Source organism: Oncorhynchus mykiss, chromosome 22 (genome assembly GCF_013265735.2).
Source record: "Oncorhynchus mykiss isolate Arlee chromosome 22, USDA_OmykA_1.1, whole genome shotgun sequence".
In the NCBI taxonomy this organism is placed as follows: Eukaryota; Metazoa; Chordata; class Actinopteri; order Salmoniformes; family Salmonidae; genus Oncorhynchus; species Oncorhynchus mykiss.
In genome coordinates this window covers 33,579,037-33,606,373 of record NC_048586.1, presented here as the reverse complement: position 1 = coordinate 33,606,373, position 27,337 = coordinate 33,579,037, and the positions used below count along the sequence as shown (strand labels likewise).

The 27,337-nt window shown below is 45.1% G+C and overlaps 1 protein-coding gene across 1 annotated transcript in view; it reads left to right on the top strand.

Annotated features, from left to right (window-relative positions):
- The window catches only part of LOC118936582 (receptor tyrosine-protein kinase erbB-4-like), a 134,515-nt gene that overhangs the window by 25,805 nt on the left and 81,373 nt on the right, over positions 1 to 27,337 (top strand). The window contains exon 2 of the mRNA XM_036959591.1: positions 25,700 to 25,831. Within this exon, the coding sequence (XP_036815486.1) occupies positions 25,700 to 25,831 (132 nt within the window). The remainder of the gene's footprint in view (positions 1 to 25,699; positions 25,832 to 27,337) is intronic.

The window sequence follows — 27,337 nt, the reverse complement described above, 5'->3', positions numbered from 1 at the left end:
CCTCTTTATCTCTCTCTCTCTCTCTCTCTCTCTCTCTCTCTCTCTCTCTCTCTCTCTCTCTCTCTCTCTCTCTCTCAATTCAATTCATGGGGCTTTTCTCATCTCTCTCTCTCTTTAGCTCTTTCTTTCTCTCTCTCCTCCCCTATCTCTCTCATCTCTCTCTCTCTACTCCCCCCCCTCTCTCTCTCTCTCTCTATATATATATATATATTTATATATATCACCCCCCCTCTCTCTGACCCCTCATACCCCCTCTCTCTCTCCACTCCCTCTCTCGCTCTCTCTCTCTTTCCTCCTCTCCTCTACTTTTCTTCAGTGAACCTCTCGTAAAGTGTTTTATGTAGTAGAGTTAATGCAGTTGTTATTTTCAGGTCGCTAGTTAAATACATAAAAGTGTAATTACTTGTGAATGGTTCCCTGGCTGTATTGCATTGAAATAGCACCCCCATTCCTATAGGAGATTTATGTAGGGTCCTCTTCCCCCTGACCTTGTTAAGATATGGTATAAATGGGGTAAATTAACTACCTAACTACTCAAGATAAGACCCAGATGCAGACAGCTAGAGTCCCAGATATTTTTTGACCCAAACAGGGGACATGCAAAAGACAGGTCAAAGGCAGGCAGAGGTCTGTAATCCAGGGCAGAGTCAATAAGGTACAGAGCAGCAGGCAGGCTCGGGGTCAGGACAGGCAGAGGTTCCTAAATGGGTTAGAGTAAGGCAGGTACAGAAAGGCAGGCAGGCTCAGGGCAGGCAGAATGGCCAGATTTGGGGAAACTAGGGAACAGAACTTGAGAAAGCAGTGAGACGGGAAGACACGCTGGTAAGACATGACAAGACGAACTGGCAACAGACAGAGAATACAGGTATAAATACACTGGGGATAATGAGGAAGATGGATGACACCTGGAGGGGGGTGGAGACAAGCACATGGATGACACCTGGAGGGGGGTGGAGACAAGCACAAAGACAGGTGAAACAGATCAGGGTGTGACAGTCTATTCTGTCTCCTTTTTTAGGTGATGAGTGTTTATTACTCAGATTTATGTACTGTAGTGTTTTTTCTAAGGAACATAAACATTTTGTCCTTTGAAAACATGCTCAGTTCATAAATATAAGGTCATATGGTCAAAGGTTAGTGATGTCACAGCCCTCAACCTCAGAGTGCACAGGTATGGGGTGAAGTTGCCCCTAGATGCTGATCTTGGCTCAGTTTAGCATTTTCCCATTAGGAGTTGGGGCGGGGGGGGGAGCTGATCCTCAATCTGTACCTAGGGAAAACTTCACCCTGGATCCAATATAGCTCACTACCTCAAAGAAGAATAGGATGCCATTGAAGCCCTGACCCTGTCTGGACACACTGAGTGAGACATAGAAATACAATCACACAATATTTACTTGAATGAAAATTGTTCATTCTACAGAGTGGGACCGTAAAGTTCAGCTGCATGCATATTAGGTAAGGTATGGAAGCTATAGCCGGGCTGGCCGAGTGGGTTGGGAAGTTTAACTGTACTGGCATGCATACAAGGTGACACACACACACACATACCTGGGCTGTGCAGTGGGCACCATGCCTCTGATTCATGGGTAGCCAGCTGTCTGCAGTGGGCACAGGGCACCCTACCACCTCTACTGAGTGCCACAGAGACTCACCATAGCTGGCAGCTGTCTAGCGTCGGCATCGGGCTATTGGCACCACCTCGATAGCACACCACAGAGGCTCTCCCTGCAGCACGTTTGGGAGGAATTGGGCACTACCTCCTCTACTGTGTGCCACAAAGACACACCCTGGCCTGGCCTGGCCTGTAGCAGCTGTCTGCCGCTGGTTGGGTTGGTAGATAGTTACTTGAATTGTTACTGAGTCTGTATATAATCTTTAGAGCATCTGCAGATGGAATATCCAAGTGTTACCGGAAATCCTACATGAGCTCTTACAAGAAAAACACCATTAGAATAGCAATACATTTCAGAACAAGTGTGATTGTTGCAAGTGGGATATACCATAGAAAGGATCACTTGTAAATAAATAAGAATACTACTGTAAATCCCTTGCTGAAATACTGGGGAAAGTTAAATCCAGATGACGCATGTATATGTCTCTTCTTTAGCCACTACATCCTCACTTGGAATATAGATTTAGTATGTGGTCTCATCAGTGGAGGCTGCGGCGGGGAGGACGGCTCATAATAATGTCTGGAACGGAGCAAATGGAATGGCATCTAACACTTGGAAATCATGTGTTCCATGAATTTGATTCCATTCCAGCTATTCCACTCCAGCCATTACCACGAGCCTGTTCCCCAATTAAGGTGCCACCAACCTCCTGTGGGTAACGTCTAGTTTTAGTGGTTGTATTAGAATGAAGTCACATCTAGTTGTCACAATGGTGGTTGTATTAGTGTTCTTGGCACAGTTCTGTAAGAGCTCTGTGGTTTTGTTTCCAACAATGTTCCCAACAATGGTTATAAACTGAAAATGACATTAGGTTTCGAACTGTCCCGTCCCTCCTCCACTCCGGTACAATGTCAGTATAGTTCTCAAGCCTTCCTACATCGTCGCCCACCAATTTAGATCATTTATGACCAAGCCAAGGTCTTCCTGTGTAGATAAGCATTCTAGCCAGTCTGACGACAAGTTAATTCGTTTCTACCAAGGAACAGACAGTCATTGTTCTAATTCTTGATTATAATTACACACATTATATTTAGTACTAGGATTAAAAGAAAATTCATACATCTATACAGTAACGTAATAGTATTCTGATTAGTCAGTCCTGATTGAAATGTATATATAATTAGTCATCATTGATAAAAAATCCCTTAACACCCAGCCAGTCTCCAGACCTGAACGCAATAGAAAATCTTTGGAGGGAGCTGAAAGTCCATATTGCCCAGCAACAGCCCCGAAACCTGAAGGATCTGGAGAAGGTCTGTATGGAGGAGTGAGCCAAAATCCCTGTTGCAGTGTGTGCAAACCTGGTCAAGAACTACAGGAAATGTATGATCTCTGTAATTGTGAACAAAGGTCTCTGTACCAAATATTAAGTTCTGCTTTTCTGCTTTTTATTTTTTATATTTTTTACTTCTTTCACCTTTATTTAACCAGGTAGGCAAGTTGAGAACAAGTTCTCATTTACAACTGCGACCTGGCCAAGATAAAGCATAGCCGTGTGACAACAACACAGAGTTACACATGGAGTAAACAATAAACAAGTCAATAACACAGTAGAAAAAAAAGAGAGTTTATATACATTGTGTGCAAAAGGCATGAGGAGGTAGGCGAATAATTACAATTTAGCAGATTAACACTGGAGTGATAAATGATCAGATGGTCATGTGCAGGTAGTGTGGTGTGCAAAAGAGCAGAAAAGTAAATAATTCGAAACAGTATGGGGATGAGGTAGGTAAATTGGGTGTGCTATTTGCCGATGGACTATGTACAGCTGCAGCGATCGGTTAGCTGCTCAGATAGCAGATGTTTAAAGTTGGTGAGGGAAATAAAAGTCTCCATCTTCAGCGATTTTTGCAATTTGTTCCAGTCACAGGCAGCAGAGAACTGGAAGGAAAGGCGGCCAAATGAGGTGTTGGCGTTGGGATGATCAGTGAAACACACCTGCTGGAGCGCGTGCTACGGGTGGGTGTTGCCATCGTGACCAGTAAACTGAGATAAGACGGAGCTTTACCTAGCATGGACTTATCATAAGGATCAAATACTTATGTCATGCAATAAAATGCAAATTAATTACTTAAAAATCATACAATGTGAATCATACAAATGTTTGTTTTAGATTCCGTCTCTCACAGTTGAAGTGTACCTATGATAAAAATTACAGACCTCTACATGCTTTGTAAGTAGAAAAACTTGCAAAATTCGCAGTGTATCAAATACTTGTTCTCCCCACTGTATTATAGACTGGGTTAGGGAGAGGTTAAAAATGTCAGTGAATACACTTGCCAGCTGGTCAGTGCATGCTCTGAGTACTCAACCTGGTAATCCATCTGGCCCTGCAATCCTCTGAATGTTAACCTGTTTAAAGGTCTTATTCACATCGGCTACGGAGAGCGTGATCACACAGTCGTCTGGAACAGTTGGTGCTCTCTTTCATGGTTCAGTGTTGCTTGCCTCGAAGCGAGGTCGTCTGGTAGCCTCAAATCACTGGGCAGTTTATGGCTGGGTTTCCCTTTGTAATAGTTTGCAAGACCTGCTACAGCCGAAGTGCATCAGAGCTGATGTAGTAGGATTCAATCTTGGTCCTCTATTGATGCTTTGCCTGTTTGATGGTTGTCACGCCCTGACCTTAGAGATCCTTATTTTTCTCTATGTTTGGTTAGGTCAGGGTGTGACTCGGGTGGGAAAGTCTATGTTTTCTATTTCTTTGTTTGTGGCCTTGTGTGGTTCCCAATCAGAGGCAGCTAGCTGTCTATCGTTGTCTCTGATTGGGGATCATATATAAGTTGTCCTTTTCCTTTTGGGCTTTTTGGTATCTTGTTTTCTGTTTAGTGTTTTTGCCTGACAGAACTGTGTGCTTTCGTTTTTGCCTTTTGTTATTTTGCTTGAGGGTTTTTGAATATTAAAATCATGAACACTTTTGGTCCACTTTTCATTCAACAAACGAGAGCTGTTACACAAGATCCCACCAAAAACGGACCAAGCAGCGTGGCCAGGAGAACTGGACATGGGAGGACATCTTAGATGGTAAAGGATCCTGGACGTGGGAGGAGATCTATGCCGGAATGGATCGCCTTCCATGGGAGCAGACGGAGGAAGCGAGGGAGGAACAACATTGGCAACGGTGTTCGCGACATCGAAGCAAGCACGCGGGGCAGCCCCCACATTTTTTTGGGAGGGACCACATGGGGAGATTGGCAGAGTCAGGGTTTAGACCTGAGCCAACTGTGGGGAGCGTGTGACCGGTCAGGCACCATGTTATGCGGTGATACGCACTGTGTCTCCAGTGCGCATTGCCGTGCTGGAGTGGGCATTCAGCCAGGACGGATTGTGCCGGCTCAGCGCTCCTGGTCTCTGCTGCGTCTCTTCGGCCCAGTATATCCCGCGCCAGCTCTATGCACTGTATCCCCAGTTCGCCAGCACAACGCAGTGCGGCCTGTGCCAGCTCCCCGCACTTGCCGTGCTACAGGGGGTATACAGTATTTAGCCAGGACGCATTGTGCCAGCACTACGCTCCAGACCTCCAGTGCGCCTCCAAGGCCCAGTATATCCTGTGCCGGCTCTATGCACTATGCCTCCAGTGCGCCTTCATAGCCCAGTGCGTCCTGTGCCAGCTCTCCACACTCACCGAGCTAAAGTGGGTATCCAGCCAGGACACGTTGTGGCAGCTCCCCGCACCACACTTCCAGTACGTCTCCTCAGTCCGGTGAGACCTGCTCCAGCTCCACGTACGCCGCTTGCAGTGATGATCCATGGCTCCAAGCCTCCAGTGGTGATCCATGGCCCGAAACCTGCAGTGATGATCCATGGCACAAAGCTTCCAGTGATGATCCATGGCACGAAGCCTGCAGTGATGATACATGGCACGAAGCCTGCAGTGACGATCCAGGGAAAGGAGCCTCCAGCGACGGTACCCAGTCCGGAGCCTCCAGCGACGGTCCCCAGTCCGAAGCCTCCAGCGACAGTCCCCAGTCCGGAGCCTGCATCGACGGTCCCCAGTCCGGAGCCTCCAGGGACGGTTTCCAGTCCGGAGCATCCAGCGACGGTCCCCAGTCCGGAGCCTGCAGCGAGGGTTCCCTGTCCGGAGCCTGTAGCAACGATCTACGGGCCGGAGGTCCCGGCGACGATCCCTGCACCAGAGGCGACCCGAAGTTGGGGGAGCCTCAAGCGGAGCGGGATCTGCGTCCCACACCGGAGCCCCCACCAAGAGTAGATGCCCACCCGGACCCTCCCCTATAGGTTCAGGTTTGCAGCCTTTTGGGGGGAGGCACTGTCACGCCCTGACCTTAGAGATGTTTCTCGGGTGGGAAAGTCTATCTTTTCTATTTCTTTGTTTTTGGCCGTGTGTGGTTCCCAATCAGAGGCTATCGTTGTCTCTGATTGGGGATCATATATACATTCTCATTTTCCTTTTGAGTTTTGTGGGATCTTGTTTTCCTATTTAGCGTTTTTGCCTGACAGATCTGTGTGCTTTCGTTTTCGCCTTTTGTTATTTTGTTTGAGTATTTTTGAATATCAAAATCATGAACACTTTCCACACTGCATCTTGGTCCACTTTTCATTCAACAAGCAATGGTTCGTCTGAGGGAGAAGCAGGATTTTGTACAAGGTCCGGATTAGTGTTCCGCTCCTAGAAAGTGTCAGCTCTAGACTTTAGCTCATGTTGTTTTTAATCCATGGATTCTGATTGGGATATATGCGTACTATCACTGTGGGGACAACATTGTCAATGCACTTATTGACGAAGCCGGTGACTGAACCCGGAACATATTCCATTCTATGCAAGCGAAACAGTGGCTTAGCATTCACTTAATCTGCCCACTTTTGTATTGAGGCATCTGGTCTCCAGTGCGTCTCCTTGGGCCGGGGTACATGGCACCAGCCCTACACACGGTGTCCCCAGTATCCAGCCAAGTAGGGTTTATTTTTTTATTTTACCTTTATTTAACTAGGCAAGTCAGTTAAGAACAAATTCTTATTTTCAAAGATGGCCTAGGAATAGTGGGTTAACTGCCTGGTCAGGGGCAGAACGACAGATTTGTACCTTGTCAGCTCAGGGGTTTGAACTTGCAATCTTCCAGTTACTAGTCCAATGCTCTAACCACTAGGCTACCCTGAGTCCCGGGGTTGTGCAGGCTCGGTACTCGAGACCTCCAGTGCGCCTCCACGGTCTATCCGGTGCTTCCTCCACGCACCATGCCTCCGGTGGAAGCCCCACACACCAGGCTGTCTCTCCGTTTCCTTCCTCCAGGTGCTCCCTCCTGTCCAGTGCTGCCAGAGTCTCCCTTCTGTCCTGAGCTGCCAGAGTCTCCCGTCTGTCCTGAGCTAGCAGAGTCTCCCGTCTGTCCTGAGCTGCCAGAGGCTCCCGCCTGTCCTGAGCTGCCAGAGTCTCCCGTCTGTCCTGAGCTGCCATTTGGGGCCCGCTGCTAGGGTCCCCAGTCCGAGGTCGGCGGCAAGGGTCGCCGCTCTAAAGGCGCCACGGAGGAGGGTAAGGAAGCGGACAAAGACTATGGTGGAGTGGGGACCACGTCCCGCGCCAGAGCCGCCACCGCGGACAGACGCAAACCCAGACCCTCCCCTATAGGTTCAGGTTTTGCGGCCAGAGTCCGCACCTTTGGAAGGGGGTACTGTCACGTTCTGACCTTAGTTCCTTTGTGATCTCTTTGTTTTAGAATGGTCAGGGCGTGAGTTGGGTGGGCAGTCTATGTTCTTTTTTCTATGATTTGGTATTTCTGTGTTTGGCCTGGTATGGTCCTCAATCAGAGGCAGCTGTCAATCGTTGTGCCTGATTGAAAACCAAACTTAGGCAGCCTGTTTTCACCCTTGAGTTGTGGGTGATTATTTGCTGTTTAGTGTGTTTTGCACCTGACAGAGCTGTTTTGGTTTAGCTTTTTTTGTTTCTTTGTTTGATAATGTTCAGTTTAAATAAATAACATGAACAAGTACCACGCTGCGCTTTGGTCCTCACCTTCTTCCACCGACGACCGTTACACCTTTATTTAACCAGGTAGGCTAGTTGAGAACAAATTCTAATTTGTAACTGCGACCTGGCCAAGATAAAGCAGTTCGACACATACAACAACACGAAGTTACACATGGAATAAACAAACATACAATCAATAATACAGTAGAAAAATCTATATACAGCATGTGCAAATGAGGTAGGATAAGATAGGTAAGGCAATAAATAGGCCATGGTTACGAAGTAATTACAATACAGCAATTAAACACTGGAATGGTAGATGTGCAGAAGATGAATGTGCAAGTATAGAGACTGGGGTGCAAAGGAGCAAGATAAATAGATAAATACAGTATGGGGATGAGGTAGATTGGAAGGGCTATTAACAGATGAGATATGTACATGTGCAGTGATCTGTGGGCTGCTCTGACAGCTGGTGCTTAAAGCTAGTAAGGGAGGTAAGAGTCTCCTGCTTCAGAGATTTTTGCAGTTCGTTCCAGTCATTGGCAGCAGAAAACTGGAAGGAGAGGCGGCCAAAGGAAGAATTGGCTTTGGGGGTGACCAGTGAGATATACCTGCTGGAGCACGTGCTATGGGTTGGTGCTGCTATGGTGACCATTGAGCTGAGATAAGGTTAGGCTTTTCCTAGCAGAGACTTGTAGATGACCTGGAGCCAGTGGGTTTGGCGATGAGTATGAAGCGAGGGCCAGCCAACGAGCGCATACAGGTCGCAGTGGTGGGTGGTATATGGGACTTTAGTGACAAAACGGATGGCACTGTGATAGACTGCATCCAATTTGTTGAGTAGAGTGTTGGAGGCTATTTTGTACAGTGGGGAGAACAAGTATTTGATACACTGCCGATTTTGCAGGTTTTCCTACTTACAAAGCATGTAGAGGTCTGTAATTTTTATCATAGGTACTCTTCAACTGTGAGAGAAAAATCCAGAAAATCACATTGTATGATTTTTAAGTAATTAATTTGCATTTTATTTCATGACATAAGTATTTGATACATCAGAAAAGCGGAACTTAATATTTGGTACAGAAACCTTTGTTTGCAATTACAGAGATCATACGTTTCCTGTAGTTCTTGACTAGGTTTGCACACACTGCAGCAGGGATTTTGGCCCACTCCTCCATACATACCTTCTCCAGATCCTTCAGATTTCAGGGCTGTCGCTGGGCAATACGGACTTTCAGCTCCCTCCAAAGATTGTATATTGGGTTCAGGTCTGGAGACTGGCTAGGCCACTTCAGGACCTTGAGGTGCTTCTTACGGAGCCACTCCTTAGTTGCCCTGGCTGTGTGTTTTGGGTCGTTGTCATGCTGGAAGACCCAGCCACGACACATCTTCAATGCTTTTACTGCGGGAAGGAGGTTGTTGGCCAAGATCTCGCGATGCATGGCCCCATCCATCCTCCCCTCAATACGGTGCAGTCGTCCTGTCCCCTTTCCAGAAAAGCATCCCCAAAGAATGATGTTTCCACCTCCATGCTTCACGGTTGGGATGGTGTTCTTGGGGTTGTACTCATCCTTCTTCCTCCTCCAAACACAGCGAGTGGAGTTTAGACCAAAAAGCTCTATTTTGGTCTCATCAGACCACATGACCTTCTCCCATTCCTCCTCTGGATCATCCAGATGGTCATTGGCTAACTTCAGACGGGCCTGGACATGCGCTGGCTTGAGCAGGGGGACCTTGCGTGTGCTGCAGGATTTTAATCCATGACGGCGTAGTGTGTAACTAATGGTTTTCTTTGAGACTGTGATCCCAGCTCTCTTCAGCTCATTGACCAGGTCCTGCTGTGTAGTTCTGGGCTGATCCCTCACCTTCCTCATGATCATTTATGCCCCATGAGGTGAGATCTTGCATGGAGCCCCAGACCGAGCGTATGTGACCGTCATCTTGAACTTCTTCCATTTTCTACTAATTGCGTTTTTTCTACTAAGTTTTTGCCTTCTCACCAAGCTGCTTGCCTATTGTCCTGTAGCCCATCCCAGCCTTGTGCAGGTCTACAATTTTATCCCTGATGTCCTTACACAGCTTCCTTGTCTTGGCCATTGTGGAGAGGTTGGAGTCTATTTGATTCTGTGTGTGGACAGGTGTCTTTTATACAGGTAACGAGTTCAAACAGCTGCAGTTAATACAGGTAATGAGTGGAGAACAGGAGGGCTTGGAGAGTCGTATGGCATTGAAGCTCATCTGTAGGTTTTTAAAAAAAAATTGTTTATTTTTTTTATTTTACCTTTATTTAACCAGGTAGGCAAGTTGAGAACAAGTTCTCATTTACAATTGCGACCTGGCCAAGATAAAGCAAAGCAGTTCGACAGATACAACGACACAGAGTTACACATGGAGTAAAACAAACATACAGTCAATAATACAGTATAAACAAGTCTATATACAATGTGAGCAAATGAGGTGAGAAGGGAGGTAAAGGCAAAAAAAGGCCATGGTGGCAAGGTAAATACAATATAGCAAGTAAAACACTGGAATGGTAGTTTTGCAATGGAAGAATGTGCAAAGTAGAAATAAAAATAATGGGGTGCAAAGGAGCAAAATAAATTCATTAATTAAATACAGTTGGGAAAGAGGTAGTTGTTTGGGCTAAATTATAGGTGGGCTATGTACAGGTGCAGTAATCTGTGAGCTGCTCTGACAGTTGGTGCTTAAAGCTAGTGAGGGAGATAAGTGTTTCCAGTTTCAGAGATTTTTGTAGCTCGTTCCAGTCATTGGCAGCAGAGAACTGGAAAGAGAGGCGGCCAAAGAAAGAATTGGTTTTGGGGGTGACTAGAGAGATATACCTGCTGGAGCGTGTGCTACAGGTGGGAGATGCTATGGTGACCAGCGAGCTGAGATAAGGGGGGACTTTACCTAGCAGGGTCTTGTAGATGACATGGAGCCAGTGGGTTTGGCGACGAGTATGAAGCGAGGGCCAGCCAACGAGAGCGTACAGTTCGCAATGGTGGGTAGTATATGGAGCTTTGGTGACAAAATGGATTGCACTGTGATAGACTGCATCCAATTTGTTGAGTAGGGTATTGGAGGCTATTTTGTAAATGACATCGCCAAAGTCGAGGATTGGTAGGATGGTCAGTTTTACAAGGGTATGTTTGGCAGCATGAGTGAAGGATGCTTTGTTGCGAAATAGGAAGCCAATTCTAGATTTAACTTTGGATTGGAGATGTTTGATATGGGTCTGGAAGGAGAGTTTACAGTCTAACCAGACACCTAAGTATTTGTAGTTGTCCACGTATTCTAAGTCAGAGCCGTCCAGAGTAGTGATGTTGGACAGGTGGGTAGGTGCAGGTAGAGATCGGTTGAAGAGCATGCATTTAGTTTTACTTGTATTTAAGAGCAATTGGAGGCCACGGAAGGAGAGTTGTATGGCATTGAAGCTTGCCTGGAGGGTTGTTAACACAGTGTCCAAAGAAGGGCCGGAAGTATACAGAATGGTGTCATCTGCATAGAGGTGGATCAGAGACTCACCAGCAGCAAGAGCGACCTCATTGATGTATACAGAGAAGAGAGTCGGTCCAAGAATTGAACCCTGTGGCACCCCCATAGAGACTGCCAGAGGTCCGGACAACAGACCCTCCGATTTGACACACTGAACTCTATCAGAGAAGTAGTTGGAGAACCAGGCGAGGCAATCAATCGAGAAACCATTGCTGTTGAGTCTGCCGATGAGGATGTGGTGATTGACAGAGTCGAAAGCCTTGGCCAGATCAATGAATACGGCTGCACAGTAGTGTTTCTTATCGATGGCGGTTAAGATATCGTTTAGGACCTTGAGCGTGGCTGAGGTGCACCCATGACCAGCTCTGAAACCAGATTGCATAGCAGAGAAGGTATGGTGAGATTCGAAATGGTCGGTAATCTGTTTGTTGACTTGGCTTTCGAAGACCTTAGAAAGGCATGGTAGGATAGATATAGGTCTGTAGCAGTTTGGGTCAAGAGTGTCCCCCCCTTTGAAGAGGGGGATGACCGCAGCTGCTTTCCAATCTTTGGGAATCTCAGACGACACGAAAGAGAGGTTGAACAGGCTAGTAATAGGGGTGGCAACAATTTCGGCAGATAATTTTAGAAAGAAAGGGTCCAGATTGTCTAGCCAGGCTGATTTGTAGGGGTCCAGATTTTGCAGCTCTTTCAGAACATCAGCTGAATGGATTTGGGAGAAGGAGAAATGGGGAAGGCTTGGGCGAGTTGCTGTTGGGGGTGCAGTGCTGTTGACAGGGGTAGGAGTAACCAGGTGGAAAGCATGGCCAGCAGTAGAAAAATGCTTATTGAAATTTTCAATTATGGTGGATTTATCAGTGGTGACAGTGTTTCCTATCTTCAGTGCAGTGGGCAGCTGTGAGGAGGTGTTCTTATTCTCCATGGACTTTACAGTGTCCCAGAACTTTTTTGAGTTAGTGTTGCAAGAAGCAAATTTCTGCTTGAAAAAGCTAGCCTTGGCTTTTCTAACTGCCTGTGTATAATGGTTTCTAGCTTCCCTGAACAGCTGCATATCACGGGGGCTGTTCGATGCTAATGCAGAACGCCATAGGATGTTTTTGTGTTGGTTAAGGGCAGTCAGGTCTGGGGAGAACCAAGGGCTATATCTGTTCCTGGTTCTAAATTTCTTGAATGGGGCATGTTTATTTAAGATGGTTAGGAAGGCATTTAAAAAAAATATCCAGGCATCCTCTACTGACGGGATGAGGTCAATATCCTTCCAGGATACCCCGGCCAGGTCGATTAGAAAGGCCTGCTCGCTGAAGTGTTTCAGGGAGCGTTTTACAGTGATGAGAGGAGGTCGTTTGACCGCTGACCCATTACGGATGCAGGCAATGAGGCAGTGATCGCTGAGATCTTGGTTGAAGACAGCAGAGGTGTATTTAGAGGGGAAGTTGGTTAGGATGATATCTATGAGGGTGCCCGTGTTTAAGGCTTTGGGGAGGTACCTGGTAGGTTCATTGATAATTTGTGTGAGATTGAGGGCATCAAGTTTAGATTGTAGGATGGCTGGGGTTAGTTAACACAGTGTCCAAAAAAGGGCCAGAGGTATACAGAATGGTATCGTCTGCGTAGAGGTGGATCAAAGAATCACCAGCAGCGAGAGCGGCATCATTGATGTATACAGAGAAGAGAGTAGGCCCGAGAATTGAACCCTGTGGTACCCCCATAGAGTCTGCCAGAGGTCCGGACAACAGGCTCTCCCATTTTACATACTGAACTCTATCTGAGAAGTAGTTGGTGAACCAAGCGAGGCAATCATTTGAGATACCAAGGCTGCTGAGTCTGCCAATAGAAATGTTTTGATTGACAGAGCCGAAAACTTTAGCCAGGTTGATAAATACGGCTGCACAGTAATGTCTCTTATCGATGGCCGTTATGATATAATTTAGGACCTTGCGCGTGGCTGAGGTGCACCCATGGCCAGCTCTAAAACCAGATTGCATAGCGGAAAAGGTACGGTGAGATTTGAAATGGTCGGTAATCTGTTTGTTAACTTGGCTTTCAAATAACTTAGAAAGGCAGGGTAGAATAGATATAGATCTGTAGCAGTTAGGGTCTAGAGTGTCTCCCCCTTTGAAGAGGGGGATGACCGCGGCAGTTTTCCAATCTATGGGAATCTCAGACGAGAAAGAGAAAGAGAGGTTGAACAGGCTAGTAATAGGGGTAGCAACAATTTCGGCAGATCATTTTAGAAGGAGAGGGTCCAGATTGTCTAGCCCGGCTGATTTGTAGGCGTCCAGAATTTGCAGCTCTTTCAGAACATCAGCTATTTCGATTTGGGTGAAGGAGAAGTGGGGGAGGTTTGGGAGAGTTGCAGTGCGGAGCGCAGGGCTGTTGACCGGGGTAAGTGTATCCATGTGGAAAGCATAGCCAGCCGAAGAAAAATGCTTCTTGAAATTCTCAATTATTGTGGATTTATCAGTAGTGACAGTGTTTCCTAGCCTCAGTGCAGTGGACAGCTGGGAGGAGGTGCTCTTATTCTCCATAGACTTTACAATATCCCCAAACTTTTTGGAGTTTGTACTACAGGATGCAAATTTCTGTTTGAAAAAGCTAGCCTTAGCTTTCCTAACTGCCTGTGTATATTGGTTCCTAACTTCCCTGAAAAGTTGCAAGGGCAATATCTATTCCTGGTTCAAAATGTTTTGATTGGAGCATGCTTATTTAAGATGGTGAGGAAGGCACTTTTAAAGAATAACCAGGCATCATCTACTGACGGGATGAGGTCAATGTCATTCCAGGATACCCCGGCCAGTTCGATTAGAAAGGCCTGCTCGCTGAAGTGTTTTAGGGAGCGTTTGACAGTGATGAGGGGTGGTCGTTTGACCGCAGAACCATTACTGATGCAGGCAATGAATGAGGCAGTGATCGCTGAGATCTTGGTTGAAAACAGCAGAGGTGTATTTGGAGGGTGAGTTAGTTAGGATGATACAGTATATATGAGGGTGCCCGTGTTTATGGATTTGGGGTTGTACCTGGTAGGTTCATTGATCATTTGTGTGAGATTGAGGGCATCAAGCTTAGATTGTAGGATGGCCGGGGTGTTAAGCATGTCCCAGTTTAGGTCACCTAGCAGCACGAGCTCAGAAGATAGATGGGGGACAATCAATTATCATATGGTGTCCAGGGCACAGCTTGGGGCAGAGGGTGGTCTATAGCAAGTGGCAACGGTGAGACACTTGTTTCTAGAAAGGTGAATTTTTAGAAGTAGAAGCTTGAAATGTATTGGTACAGACCTGGATAGTATAACATAACTCTGTAGGCTATCTCTGCAATAGATTGCAACACCGCCCCCTTTGGCACTTCTATCTTGCCGGAAAATGTTATAGTTAGGTATGGACAGTTTTAGGTTTTTGGAGGTTTTCCTAAGCTAGGATTCAGACACAGCTAAGACATCCGAGTTGGCAGAATGTGCTAAAGCAGTGAATAAAGCAACATTAGGGAGTAGGCTTCTAATGTTAACATGCATGAAACCAAGGCTTTTACGGTTACAGATTTTAATGAGAGCACCTGGGAGTAGGAGTGGAGCTAGGCACTGCAGGTCCTGGATTAACCTCTACATTACTAGAGGAACAGAGGAGAAGTAGGATACGGTACGGCTAAAGGCTATAAGAACTGGCCGTCTAGCACGTTCGGAACAGAGAGTATAAGGAGCAGGTTTCTGGGCACGATAGCATAGATTCAAGGCATAATGTACAGACAAAGGTATGGTAGGAAGAGAGTACATTGGAGGTAAACCTAGGCATTTAGTATTGCACAAGAATGATACATTTATGGATTTTTTTCAAGGTATTGTTTTCTCTTTGTTCATTTATCATGTTAAGACTTTCACATAACAATAATGGAGGGAATTTGTGGTGTATGAGGCAGGTTTGGAAAACACACACACATGTGCACACACACACACACGCACACACACACACACACACACACACACACACACACACACACACACACACACACACACACACACACACACACGTGCACACACACAGACATACACACACGGTCTTGCACAGCTAACCTTGTGGGGACACAGAATTCAGTCCCCATTCAAAATATTATTTTCCATTACCCGTAACCCTAAACCTAACCCTAACCCGTACTCTTACCCTAACCTTAACCCTAACCCTAAACCTAAAACTAACCTTAGCTCCAAACCCTATCCCTTATTGTAATTCTAGCACTAATTTTAACCTTAACCCTAAGCCCTCTAGAAAAAGCATTTCGCCTTGTGGGGACTAACAAAATGTCCCCAGTTGGGGAACTGTTTGTTAGTTTACCATTCGTGTGGGGACTTCTGGTCCCCACAAGAATAGTTAAACACGTCCACACACACACCCACACTAGAATGACCTCACATTAAACATACATGTAGAGCTTCTGCGCTGAATGATCTTCACCTTATAATTGTATTAGAGAGCACAATAACAACAAGATAATGATTTGCATCCTTTCTAAAGTGGCCATTAATGCCTTTTCCAATTCCAACTACTCGATCCGCACGAGCCAAGTTTCATATCTGCCTCCCAGAGTTAATACAATTCATTGCCACTCTGCAATTAAAAAACAGAAGGAGCATTTACCCCTTGGAATAATTGGCTGCATACATTTGTTCTGCTTTCTTACATTTCTTATTATTTTCCTCCGATGGTCTGTTTTGAATGGAGGGAGTAGGGGAGGGAGATGTGGGAGGAAGGGAGGGAGGCTGAAGAGATGTTTTGCCATACCATTGTAGTGTAAAGATGTGTGTGTGTGTGTGTGGTTGGCTCAGGGGAACAGGCATAGCTGGGAACACAGGCTCAGTGAATTGGCTAATTAAGAGTCCATTCTCAACCCACTAAACAATCAACAGAGGCCTCCGCTACCAACCGCACACACGCACACACGCACGCACTCACACACACACACACACACACACAGAGGTGTAGTGTGCACCGTTAGATATGAGAAAACACCAACATACACCAACTTCCAGCAACTACCAGCACAGTGTGTAGCAGGCCATGGTAGGTACTGTAATCAAAGGCACACAGTATACTGTGTATGAGAGTTAGGACTGTCTTCCTTTACAGTACTTTTGTTGGTATGTTTTGTCTTTAGATTCGAGTTTATTATGTACAGGGATACAGATGTAGTTGTAGGGTACAGTGAAAGTCAATGAGACAAAATGTTGATAGTAACAATAATAATAATAGTAATAACAATAATATACACATTTACTACTGTAGCAATGATAAATTACCATTGGGTGGTGGGGGCAGGGGAAGAGTCCATTGGGGAATGTTCGTGGGGGAGCAGCAGGGGGAAAGTAGGGAGTGAATGGAAGAGTAATATACAATATACATATTTACTCTATAACAATGATAATTGTCCATTGCGGGGTGGGTGGGGGAACGGTAATACATAAGGGGTGCAGCAAGGAGGGAGGGGGGGTGCCCTGATGCTCCTGTACTGCCCGCGTCTGAGTGAAGGAAGCAGGGAGGACAGGCTATGGCTAGGGTGGCTTGGGTCCTTGATTATCTTTTTGGCCTTCCTGCAAAACCTGGTGTTGTATGTGTCCTGGAAGGCAGGCAGTGTGCACCCAATGGTGCGCTCGGCTTAGCCCACCACCCTCTGTAGCGCCTTTTGGTCCACAGCGGTGGAGTTTCCCTACCAGGACGTGATGCAGCCTGACAGTGGTGCTCCTGTAGAAAGAACACTGTGTGGGAAAGGTTGCATTTCTTCAGCATCCTGAGGTTGAAGTGTTGCTGACGTGCCTTCTTCACCACGGTGTCCATGTGGTTTGACCATTTCAGCTTCTCGGCGATGTGCACGATGAGGATCTTGCCGTTTTTGACCATCTGCAAGGCGGCCTCGTTGATGATGATGGGGGCGTGCCCAGCCTGGTTTCTCCTGAAGTCCACAACCAGCGCCTTTGTTTTGCTGTTGAGGGAGAAGTTGTTTACCTGGCACCATGCCATCAGAGTGCCTACCTCATCCCTGTTGGCCATCTCGTGGTTGATGGTAATCAGGCGTACTATTGTGGTGTCTCAACAAACTTAATAATGGAGTTGGAACTGTGTGAGGACACGTAATCATGGGTATACAGGGAGTACAGGATGGGACTGAGGACGCACCCATGTGAGGCCCCAGTGTTCATAATCAGTGTAGGGGCGGCCCGTCAGGAAGTTCAGGACCCAATTGCAGAGGGAGGAGTTCAGTCCCAGGGCTATGAGCTTTGTGGTGAGCTTAGAGGGCACTATGGTATTTAAGGCTGAGCTGTAGTCAATGAGCAGCATCCTCACATATGCATTACTTTTGTCCAGGTGTGTGAGGGCAGTGTGTAGTGCAATGACAATTGCATCGCCTGTGGATCTGTCAGGGCTGTAGGCGAATTGGAGAGGGTCGAGTGTGTCAGGGTGGTGTAGTTTTTGACCATCCTCTCGAAGCACTTCATGATGACGGAGGTGAGTGCTAGTCATTCAGTTTAGTTACTTTCCCTTTCCTGAGCATGGGGATAATAGTGAACATCTTGAAGCAGGTTGGGGTAGTGGCCTGAGCTAGAAAGAGTTTAAAAATGTTTGAAAACACAAGAGCCAGCTGGTCTGCACATACTCTGAAGGCGAGGCTAGGGATTCTGTCTGGGCCGGCAGCCTTGCGAAGGGTTAACACGTTTGAATGAGTTACATACGTCCTCCATGGAGACCGTAAGTACATAGCCCTTGTCATTGTGCACAAAGCGTGAGAAAAGTAGGGTGGCTTTGATGACTGCTTTTTTTTTAAATCTGTGATCGTTAGGAGCCTCTGCCATATGTACACCTTGTATCTGACCCGCTGAATTGCTCCTCCATTTTGTCCCTTTACTTGTGTTTCGCCATCTTGATCAATCTGAGTAGGTCGTAATTGTACTGTTTAACCATACTATTGTCCCGAGCAACCTTGCCGTGTTGATAAGCAGCGTCTCGCTCCTTCAGTTTCCCTACAAGGCTGTCATCAATCGACAGTTTTTGATTCAGGTAAGTTTTGAAAGTCACTATCGCTATCACGTCATCTATGCATTTTTTTATGAAACCGGTGACTGAATTAACAGATTCGACCCGGAAATGTTTCCAGTCCACGTGATCAAAACAGTCTTGGCGAGTAGATTCTGATTGGTTGGACCAACATTGTGCGGACTTGACCACTGGAACTTCCCTCTTGAGTCTTTGATTTTAGGCGGGGATATACATAATGGCATCATTGTCAGATTTACCAAAAGGAGGATGGGAGATAGCCTTATACCTGTGTCTAAATGTCATGTAGCAATGGTCAAGTGCTGAATTTCCACAAGTAGGACTGTCAATGTGTTATTAATAATTTGGGAGCAAGTACCTCAAATTACCTTTGTAAAACTCCCCCACAACAATGAACGCTGCCTCCAGGTATACAGTCTCCAGTTTGTTCATTGTCCAATGTAGATATTTGAGAGCATTTTTGGTGTACACTTGGGGCGGGATGTACACAGCCATGGCGATAATCCCTGAGAACTATCTTGGAAGGTAAACATGGTGATATTTGATAACCAAGTATTCCAAGCGGGAGAGCAGTAGCTCGCAAGTTCCTGTATGTTTCACCCGTCACAATGTTGTTGGTCATAAAACAGAGCCCACCACTTTTGATTTTGCCAGAGACAGCTCGCTTCCTGTTCGCTCAAAAGACTGTTAAAAACCCTCTGGTTGTATATAAATCGTTTGGATGTTGGGGGAGAGACAAGTCTCAGAAAAATAGAGTATGTTGCAGAATCTGATTTCCCTCTGGAAGGAGATCCTCGCTCTGAGTTCGTCAAGTTTATTAATTGGACATTGGCGAGTAGTATGCTTGGTAATGGAGGACGGGTCACCTGGCGCCTTAATCTCACTAAGACCCCGCCACGTCTGCCTCTCCGTTGGTGTCTCCGCTTCCTACTCTCTGGTTGGACTCTCAGGAAGCCCGAAGTCTCACCGAAATGGCTAGCCCATTGTTACGCCGTCTCCGGGAATTCGGGAAGTTCGGGTGGACGGTGAGTAAGTTATTAATTTTCCAATAGTTCTGCCCGGGTGTATGAAGTATTGCTGAAACTAACGGATTAAGAAAATGAGAGAAGAAAACTACAAAAAACACACAATGTTTTAACCTTTCTGATCTCCCCATCCCGGATCCGGGATCGTGAATACAGACTCAAGCTCATTACCATAACGCAACGTTAACTATTCATGAAAATCGCAAATGAAATGAAATAAATATGCTAGCTCTCAAGCTTAGCCCTTTGTTAACAACACTGTCATCTCAGATTATCAAAATATGCTTCTCAACCATTGCAAAACAAGCATTTGTGTAACAGTATTGATGGCTAACGTAGCATTTAGCGTAGCATTTAGCATTAGCATTCAGCTGGCAACATTTACACAAAAAAACAGAAAAGCATTCAAATAAAATCATTTACCTTTGAAGAACTTTAGATGTTTTCAATGAGGAGACTCTCAGATAGCAAATGTTCAGTTTTTCCTGAAAGATTATTTGTTTAGGACAAATCGCTCCGTTTTCTGCGTCACGTTTAGCTATGAAAAAAACCCTGTATCCAGGATTGTGTAAATCTATCAGCAAGCTCATTAGCATAACACAACGTTAACTATTCATGAAAATGGCTAATGAAATGAAATTAATCTATTTGCTCTCAAGCTTAGCCTTTTGTTAACAACACTGTCATCTCAGATTTTCAAAATATCATTAAAAGTCATTAAAACGCGAACTTTTTTCCAAATTAACTCCATAATATCGACAGAAACATGGCAAACGATGTTTAGAATCAATCCTCAAGGTGTTTTTCACATATCTATCGACGATAAAATCCATCGTGGCAGTTTACTTTCAATTCTGAAGAAATGGAACGCGCATGGACTTACTGATTACGCACACAGGACACCGGGCGGGACACCAGGTAAATGTAGTCTCTTATGGTCAATCTTCCAATGATATGCCTACAAACACGTCACAATGCTGCAGACACCTCGGGGAATATACAGAAAGCGCAGGCTCATTCCTGGCGCATTCACAGCCATATAAGGAGACATTGGAACACAGCGCCTTCAGAATCCGAGGCATTTCCTGTATGAAACATCATCTTGGTTTCGCCTGTTGCATTAGTTCTGGGGCACGCACAGATAATATCTTTGCAGTTTTGGAGACGTCAGAGTTGTGTCTTTCCAAGGCTGTCAATTCCATGCATAGTCGAGCATCTTTTCATGACAAAATATGGCGCTTAAAACGGGCACGTCTTTTTATCCAATAATGACACAGCATCCCTATAGGTTCAAGAGGTTAAACTGTGATGTTTAGTAGGGGCTCAAAGCAAGGCGCCATCTGTCTGCACCACTTTGCCGTTGTTTTTCGAGTGTGTGTGTGTGTGTGTGTGTGTGTGTGTTCATGCGGGTGTGTGTGTGCAGGTGCGTACGCTTGCATGTTTGGCTTATGTAACAAAGTTACAATTAATTATGAATTCTCTCCATGAACGATTAGTTAGAAAATACCCCCCAAAAATTTTTTTTTTACTGTTATCTATTCTATCTGGTCTGTGGCTGCTCTGGTTTATGTTCTTCATCCCCTAGGGGTTAGCCGTAGTATTCTTAATGTTATAGTTGAGTGCCTGTGAATAGATACCATTTCGCCTCCCAAATGGAACCTTATTCCCTGGTCAAAAAAAGTGCACTATATAGGGAACAGGGTGCTTTTTGGAACTAAAACCTACTTAGCAGCCTCCAGGCCTCTTTAATCAATGCTGATACGCTAGCTGCTATTACAGTCTGTTCAAGGTAACAATTTCAAGGTAGCAATTTTTCATCAAGGGTTATTGTGTGTGCTGCTGCGTTGTTGCTACAAGCAATTCTAGCTGCATCTTATATCGCGCTGCACATTAGTTGCCAAAGCTAGCTAGCAGATATACCTTTTAAGTTACTGGCTATCTTTTTGAAAAGACTGTCTAACCCTTCAATCTCCTAGAGTGGCCTCAACACTGATTCTTGAATTTTGCAGATTGACTCAGAAAATGGTAGTGAATTTTTTTGCATTTCGGCAATACACAGAAAAATAAGTAATTGATGCCTTACTTGCTATACCTAGAAATCCTCAGGGGCTGACCAACTGGAGTAGGGTCTGCTCAAGTGTCCTACCCTCCTCATTGCTGGCTCAGGAAATATTCCAAAAGTATGGAAAACCGCTTATGTGCTGCCACTCCTTAAGGGCGGGATAGTATTGATCTTGATAATTATCGTCCCATCTCCAGGTTTCCATATCTAGCCAAGATTCTCAAATATTTGGTAAATAAGCAACTTCTGAGCATGGTATGTTGACTATATATCAATCTAGGTTTAGGCTAGTGCACAGCACTATCACAGCTACCACGTTAGTTGTTAATGATATTGTCAATGCTTTAGACACTAAAATGAACTGTGCTGCCTTGTTTGTGGACCTGTCAAAATCATTTGATATTGTTAATCATGCTATTTTATTGAACAAGTTGTCCTCGATTGGCCTGGGCTCTGACGCCTGCACTTGGTTTCATGATTATCTTAATGACAGAACTCAGGCCATCGTGATTGATCGGGTTAAGTCTGCATTTCTTGAAGTGCATAAAGGTGTTATGCAGGGGTTGATACTAGCACCTGTTCTTTTCACAATTTATAGAAATGCTATTATATATTACATATAGAAATGCTATTAGTCTGTTAAAAATTGTACATTTCATTGATATGCGGATGATACTATTGTCTATGCAATTGCCCCGACAGCTGACCTGTCTGTGACAAGGCTACATTCTGATTTCACTGTTGTGCAGGAAGCCTTAACTGATTTAAAACTTGTGCTTAATACGGGCAACACTAAACACATGTTGTTTTCAAGCTCTTGTAAGATTGTCTCGGAGGGATTGCATCTTCTCACGTTGGATGGTACTATAATTGAACCAGTCCTTGCAAACACATATTTTGGTATTTTACAACGATTCATCTTTTAAAAAACATACAAATGAGCTTGTTAAGAAACTAAGATTTAAAGTGTGCTTGTTTTTTTGTTGTTGACAAAACCAGATCTTGTCTCTCCTCTCTCTAGTCAGCAGGAAGCAGATTGTCCAGTCAACCTTTCAACCTGCTCTTGATTATGATGTTACTATTTCTCAAACTGCAGCTGCCTCTCCTCTTAAACCCCTGGATGCCCGCTACTCATCACTGAAGTCTTTACCAAACGGTCGGCTGGATCTTTTTGAAGTCACATGGACCACATCATTATTTTTTGTTTTACAAGGCCCTCCTTGTAAAGCTTCAGACACCTAACTTCACTGTCAACATTTCAAATTCAAAGTTATCACACCCGTTCACGGAGTTGTTTAACTCCGGAGACTCTTTTAGTTAGATAAGTTAGATGAGCCATGCTTTAGTTTTCTTGCTCTATATGTTTGAAATGATCTCCAAAATACATTTTGAATAGATGCGTTGGGGTCCCTAGGGCAGTTCAGGCAGTGGACAGAGGAATTTTATAATGAAGAATGTGTTTGTTTTGGTTCACTACAATTTGTGTCTATTGTGTATATTTGTTTTTGAATGTGCAATATGCGTTAAGCTGTATTTTATTTGTTTGTATTATATTTTATAGTGCCTTCGGAAAGTATTTTTGTGGAGAGTCCCTGTAATACTAGATTCAGATCATTCAGGTGAGAAAAAGTGAAAATTATGGTCAGTAAAGAAAACTTCAAACTCGTCTCTCAATTTAAAAAAACGTGTCAATACTTTTCCCCTTGACAACCAGTGCACTTCTGTATGTTGTAAAAGCGTTACATTGTCGCTGCCCATATCATTGCATAATGCATAAAATACACGAGAGTTCAGGGGCCTTGCTTAAACAAAGTTGACCATTTTCACTGTAGTGTCCAAAACATATTTCAAGCTGTCAGGTATTCCCTTGGCAGCAAGAGCCTCTTGGTGGATGCTGCAGTGTACCCAACTGGTGTCGGGAGCAACTGCTTGCACACACATTACCACTCCACTATGTCTCCCTGTCATGGCTTTTGAGCCATCAGTACAGATACCAACATGAGCAGCAGCTATGTTTGGCTACATACAGTTAGTGGAGTTCCCGCGTGAGAGTAACGGTTAATCAAATCAAATCAAAGTTTATTTGGCACGTGCGCTGAATACAACCTTACAGTGAAATGCTTACTTACAGGCTCTAACCAATAGTGCAAAAAAGGTATTAGGTGAACAATAGGTAGGTCAAGAAATAAAACAACAGTAAAAAGACAGGCTATATTCAGTAGCAAGGCTATAAAAGTAGTGAGGCTACATACAGTCAGGCTGATTGAGGTAGTATGTACATGTAGATATGGTTAAAGTGACTATGCATACATGATGAACAGAGTAGCAGTAGAGTAAAAGAGCGGGTTGGCGGGTGGATGTGATTGGATGTTAATTATTTGACCAGGCTACCTGTATTTTTCATAGTGTTATTATTTAGCTGAACACTAGATGGTTTAATTTAACTTTTGGCTGTGAAACGATGCTACTCAGGTGAGAAAAAAAACCTAAAATGTTTAGCACCGTTGAAAAATTATAAATGGACTGCTTGAAAATGTGAGAGTAAATAAAATAAAAAAACTTAACAATAATTCCCACAATTATATTTTTAGGGGGTCTTAATGTTGTGACAACAATCGGATACTGGTCATGTTCTTACCAAGCTTTTACCACATTCCTCCTATCTGTCGGACGTACATGTTTAAAAACTAGGGAATCTGAATCACTGAGCAGAGCCTGAACAAACAGAGAGGGTCATCCATGCTCAAAGAGACAAGTCAACCATGTGCTAATGCACCGACACACACACACACACCACATTGCCTCTCCTCTTGTCCATAAAAACACATTGGGGGTCAGGGAAGTCATGCTGAGGTTTTGTGCTGTGTTTGTTTGGTAGTGTTTATATGTCTCTTGCACGGCCCAGTTTGCCTATGAGCAGCGGTTGCTCCTTCCTCCTCTGTGCTGTGAGTGCCACACACACGCACGCACGCACGCATACACGCGCACACACAGACACACACAAACAGACACACACGTACCCTAGCGGAACGTCCCTCCCTCCCATCCCTCCCATAGCGTGGCTGAGAATTAATTTCCGTGATGAGCGCCAGGTTCCATCCCTCCCGTAGAGAGAAGCAGAAAACATATTAACACCACCTCCAATCATCTGTGGAGTATGCTTTAATCAGGCTGCTACGGGTACTGTTAGGTTACACACACACACACACACACACACACACACACACTCTGCTACGGGGCTTCTGCCAGCCATAGGGGTTATGAATACTGCTCATCTGTTTCAACCGTACATCGCTGATCTGCTTGTGGGGAGATCGAGATAGACTCCCCCATCACACACTGACACACACACAATTGTGGAGAGAGAGAAAGCCAGCTCTGTAAATAATGCTAATCTTCTAGCAACAAGCTGGAGTTTTATTTTGTTTTATATTCGGCTGGAGTCTGGATTAGGTCTGACAAGGACTTTCTTTGAGAATAGTCTATAATAGGTTTGATAAAGACTCTGTCTGAGGATCCCAGGATGAGAATAATCGGGGCTGCCCTCTGTTAACCAATCAGAGAACACAATATTGCACTGTGAGAATGGAAGTTAGTGGGGGTGAAAAGAGGAGACTGGTTGGATCGCCTCCAGCCCCAGTAAACTCTCTGATCCGAGGTGGACAGTATGATCAATATTAGAAGATGGGCTGAATCCCAAATTGCAACCTATTCCCTTTATTGCACTTCTTTTGACCAGGGCCCATAGTGAATAGGTTCCATTTGGGACTCAGCCAGGATATAATCTCATCCTCTCCTCCCTCCCCTGATGAAATATGAAATTACAAACGTGTTACTGTTGTTGTCTCTCTCTCTAGCTGGCTGTGGGTTAAAATCCAGGCTGGATGGATTTGGTATCATGGGGGGGTAACATAGTTATTTCCTATGTTTATGTCTGCTGCGGTGTGTTTGTGTGTCTGTGCGTGCAAGTGTGTGTGTGTGTATCTGCGTGGCATGTCTGCGTGTGTCTGTTGGTATGAGGAAGAGGAGAGAGGAAAAACAACAAAACTAGATTATGGTTAATAATAACAGCAATAAGACAAGGATTTGTCTGCCTGACCTTCTAAAAACCTCATCCATCAAATATATCTGGTGGAGGATGGAGGAGTCAGGGCTGAGGTCTCCGTTAGCTGTTTCTCTCATATCTAATGGTGCACACTACACCTCTCTGTGTGTGTGTGTGTGTGTGTGTGTGTGTGTGTGTGTGTGTGTGTGTGTGTGTGTATGTATGTGTGTGTGTGTGTGTGTGTGTGTGTGTGTGTGTGTGTGTGTGTGTGTGTGTGTGTGTGTGTGTGTGTGTGTGTGTGTGTGTGTGTGTGTGTGTGTGTGTGTGTGTGTGTGTGTGCGCGTGCCTCCATGCGTGTGTCCATGTGTGTGCGTGCATCTTTTTGTTCATGGGGCAGGACTTTGTCCTGATGTGTTTCTCTGTGTTTTCTCCTATCCCACAGAGATCCTACAAGGCGGTGTGTATGTCGACCAGAATAAGTTCCTGTGCCATGCAGACACCATCCACTGGCAAGATATCGTCAAGAATGCCCGCGTCAGCCCTCTGGTGGTGCCCACCAATAGCAGTGTTACATGTGAGTAGCTCATCAATGAAAGAGAAGGAAACATCTATTGACTTAAATAAGTTATGTTGCCTTTTTACTGGATGGTTTTCACAAGAACAGAAAGAGATATACAGGGGGGATATATAGGGGGATATATAGGGGGGATATACAGGGGGATATACAGCGGAGGATATACAGGGGGGATATACAGGGGGATATATAGGGGGGATATACAGGGGGATATACAGCGGAGGATATACAGGGGGATATATAGGGGGGATATACAGCGGAGGATATACAGGGGGGATATATAGGGGGGTTTTACAGCGGAGGATATACAGGGGGGATATACAGGGGGGATATACAGGGGGAATATACAGCGGAGGATATACAGGGGGGATATATAGGGGGGATATACAGGGGGGATATACAGCGGAGGATATACAGGGGGGATATATAGGGGGAATATACAGCGGAGGATATACAGGGGGGATATATAGGGGGGATATACAGGGGGATATACAGCGGAGGATATACAGGGGGGATATATAGGGGGGATATACAGGGGGGATATACAGGGGGATATACAGCGGAGGATATACAGGGGGGATATATAGGGGGGATATACAGGGGGATATACAGCGGAGGATATACAGGGGGGATATATAGGGGGGATATACAGGGGGGATATACAGGGGGGATATACAGCAGAGGATAAATATGGGGGTCGATATACAGTATAAGGGGAGGATATATGGGGGGGATGTACAGGGGGGAGATATACAAGTGGGATATATACAGGGGTGGGGGATATACAGAGGGAGAAATATACAGGCTGGGGATAAAAAATAATGGGATATATGGGGGATATACAGGGGGGGGATCTACAGAGGGTGGGGGTATCCCTGAGGGGCTATACTGGTTGAGTATATTCCCTGGGACGTATATGGGGGGATAAATGGGAAGGGTTATATGGGAGTGGATGTATGGGGGGATATGCAGGGGGTATACAGCGGAGAATATACAGGGGGATATACAGGGAGGGTACAAAGGGTGGGATATACCGGGGGGATATACAAGAGGGAGATATAAAGGGGGTGGGGGGCAGGAGGGAGGGACATACAGGGGGATATATAAGGGGGATATATGGAAGGGAGATACAACTGGGAGATATACAGAGGGGGAAATATACAGTGTGTGGATAAAAAGAGCGAGAATTACGGGATGAAACAGTTGAAGTTGGAAGTTGACATACACCTTAGCCAAATACATTTAAACTCAGTTTTTCCCAATTGCTGACATTTAATCTTAGTAAAATTCCCTTTCTTCGGTCAGTTAGGATCACCACTTTATTTAAAAAATGTGAAATGTCCGAATAATAGTAGAGAGCTGCTTTATTTCAGCTTTTATTTCTTTCATCACATTCCCAGTGGGTCTGAAGTGTACATACACTCAATTACTATTTGGTAGCATTGCCTTTAAATTGTTTAACTTGGGTCAAACGTTTCAGGGAGCTTTCCACACGCTTTCTGACGG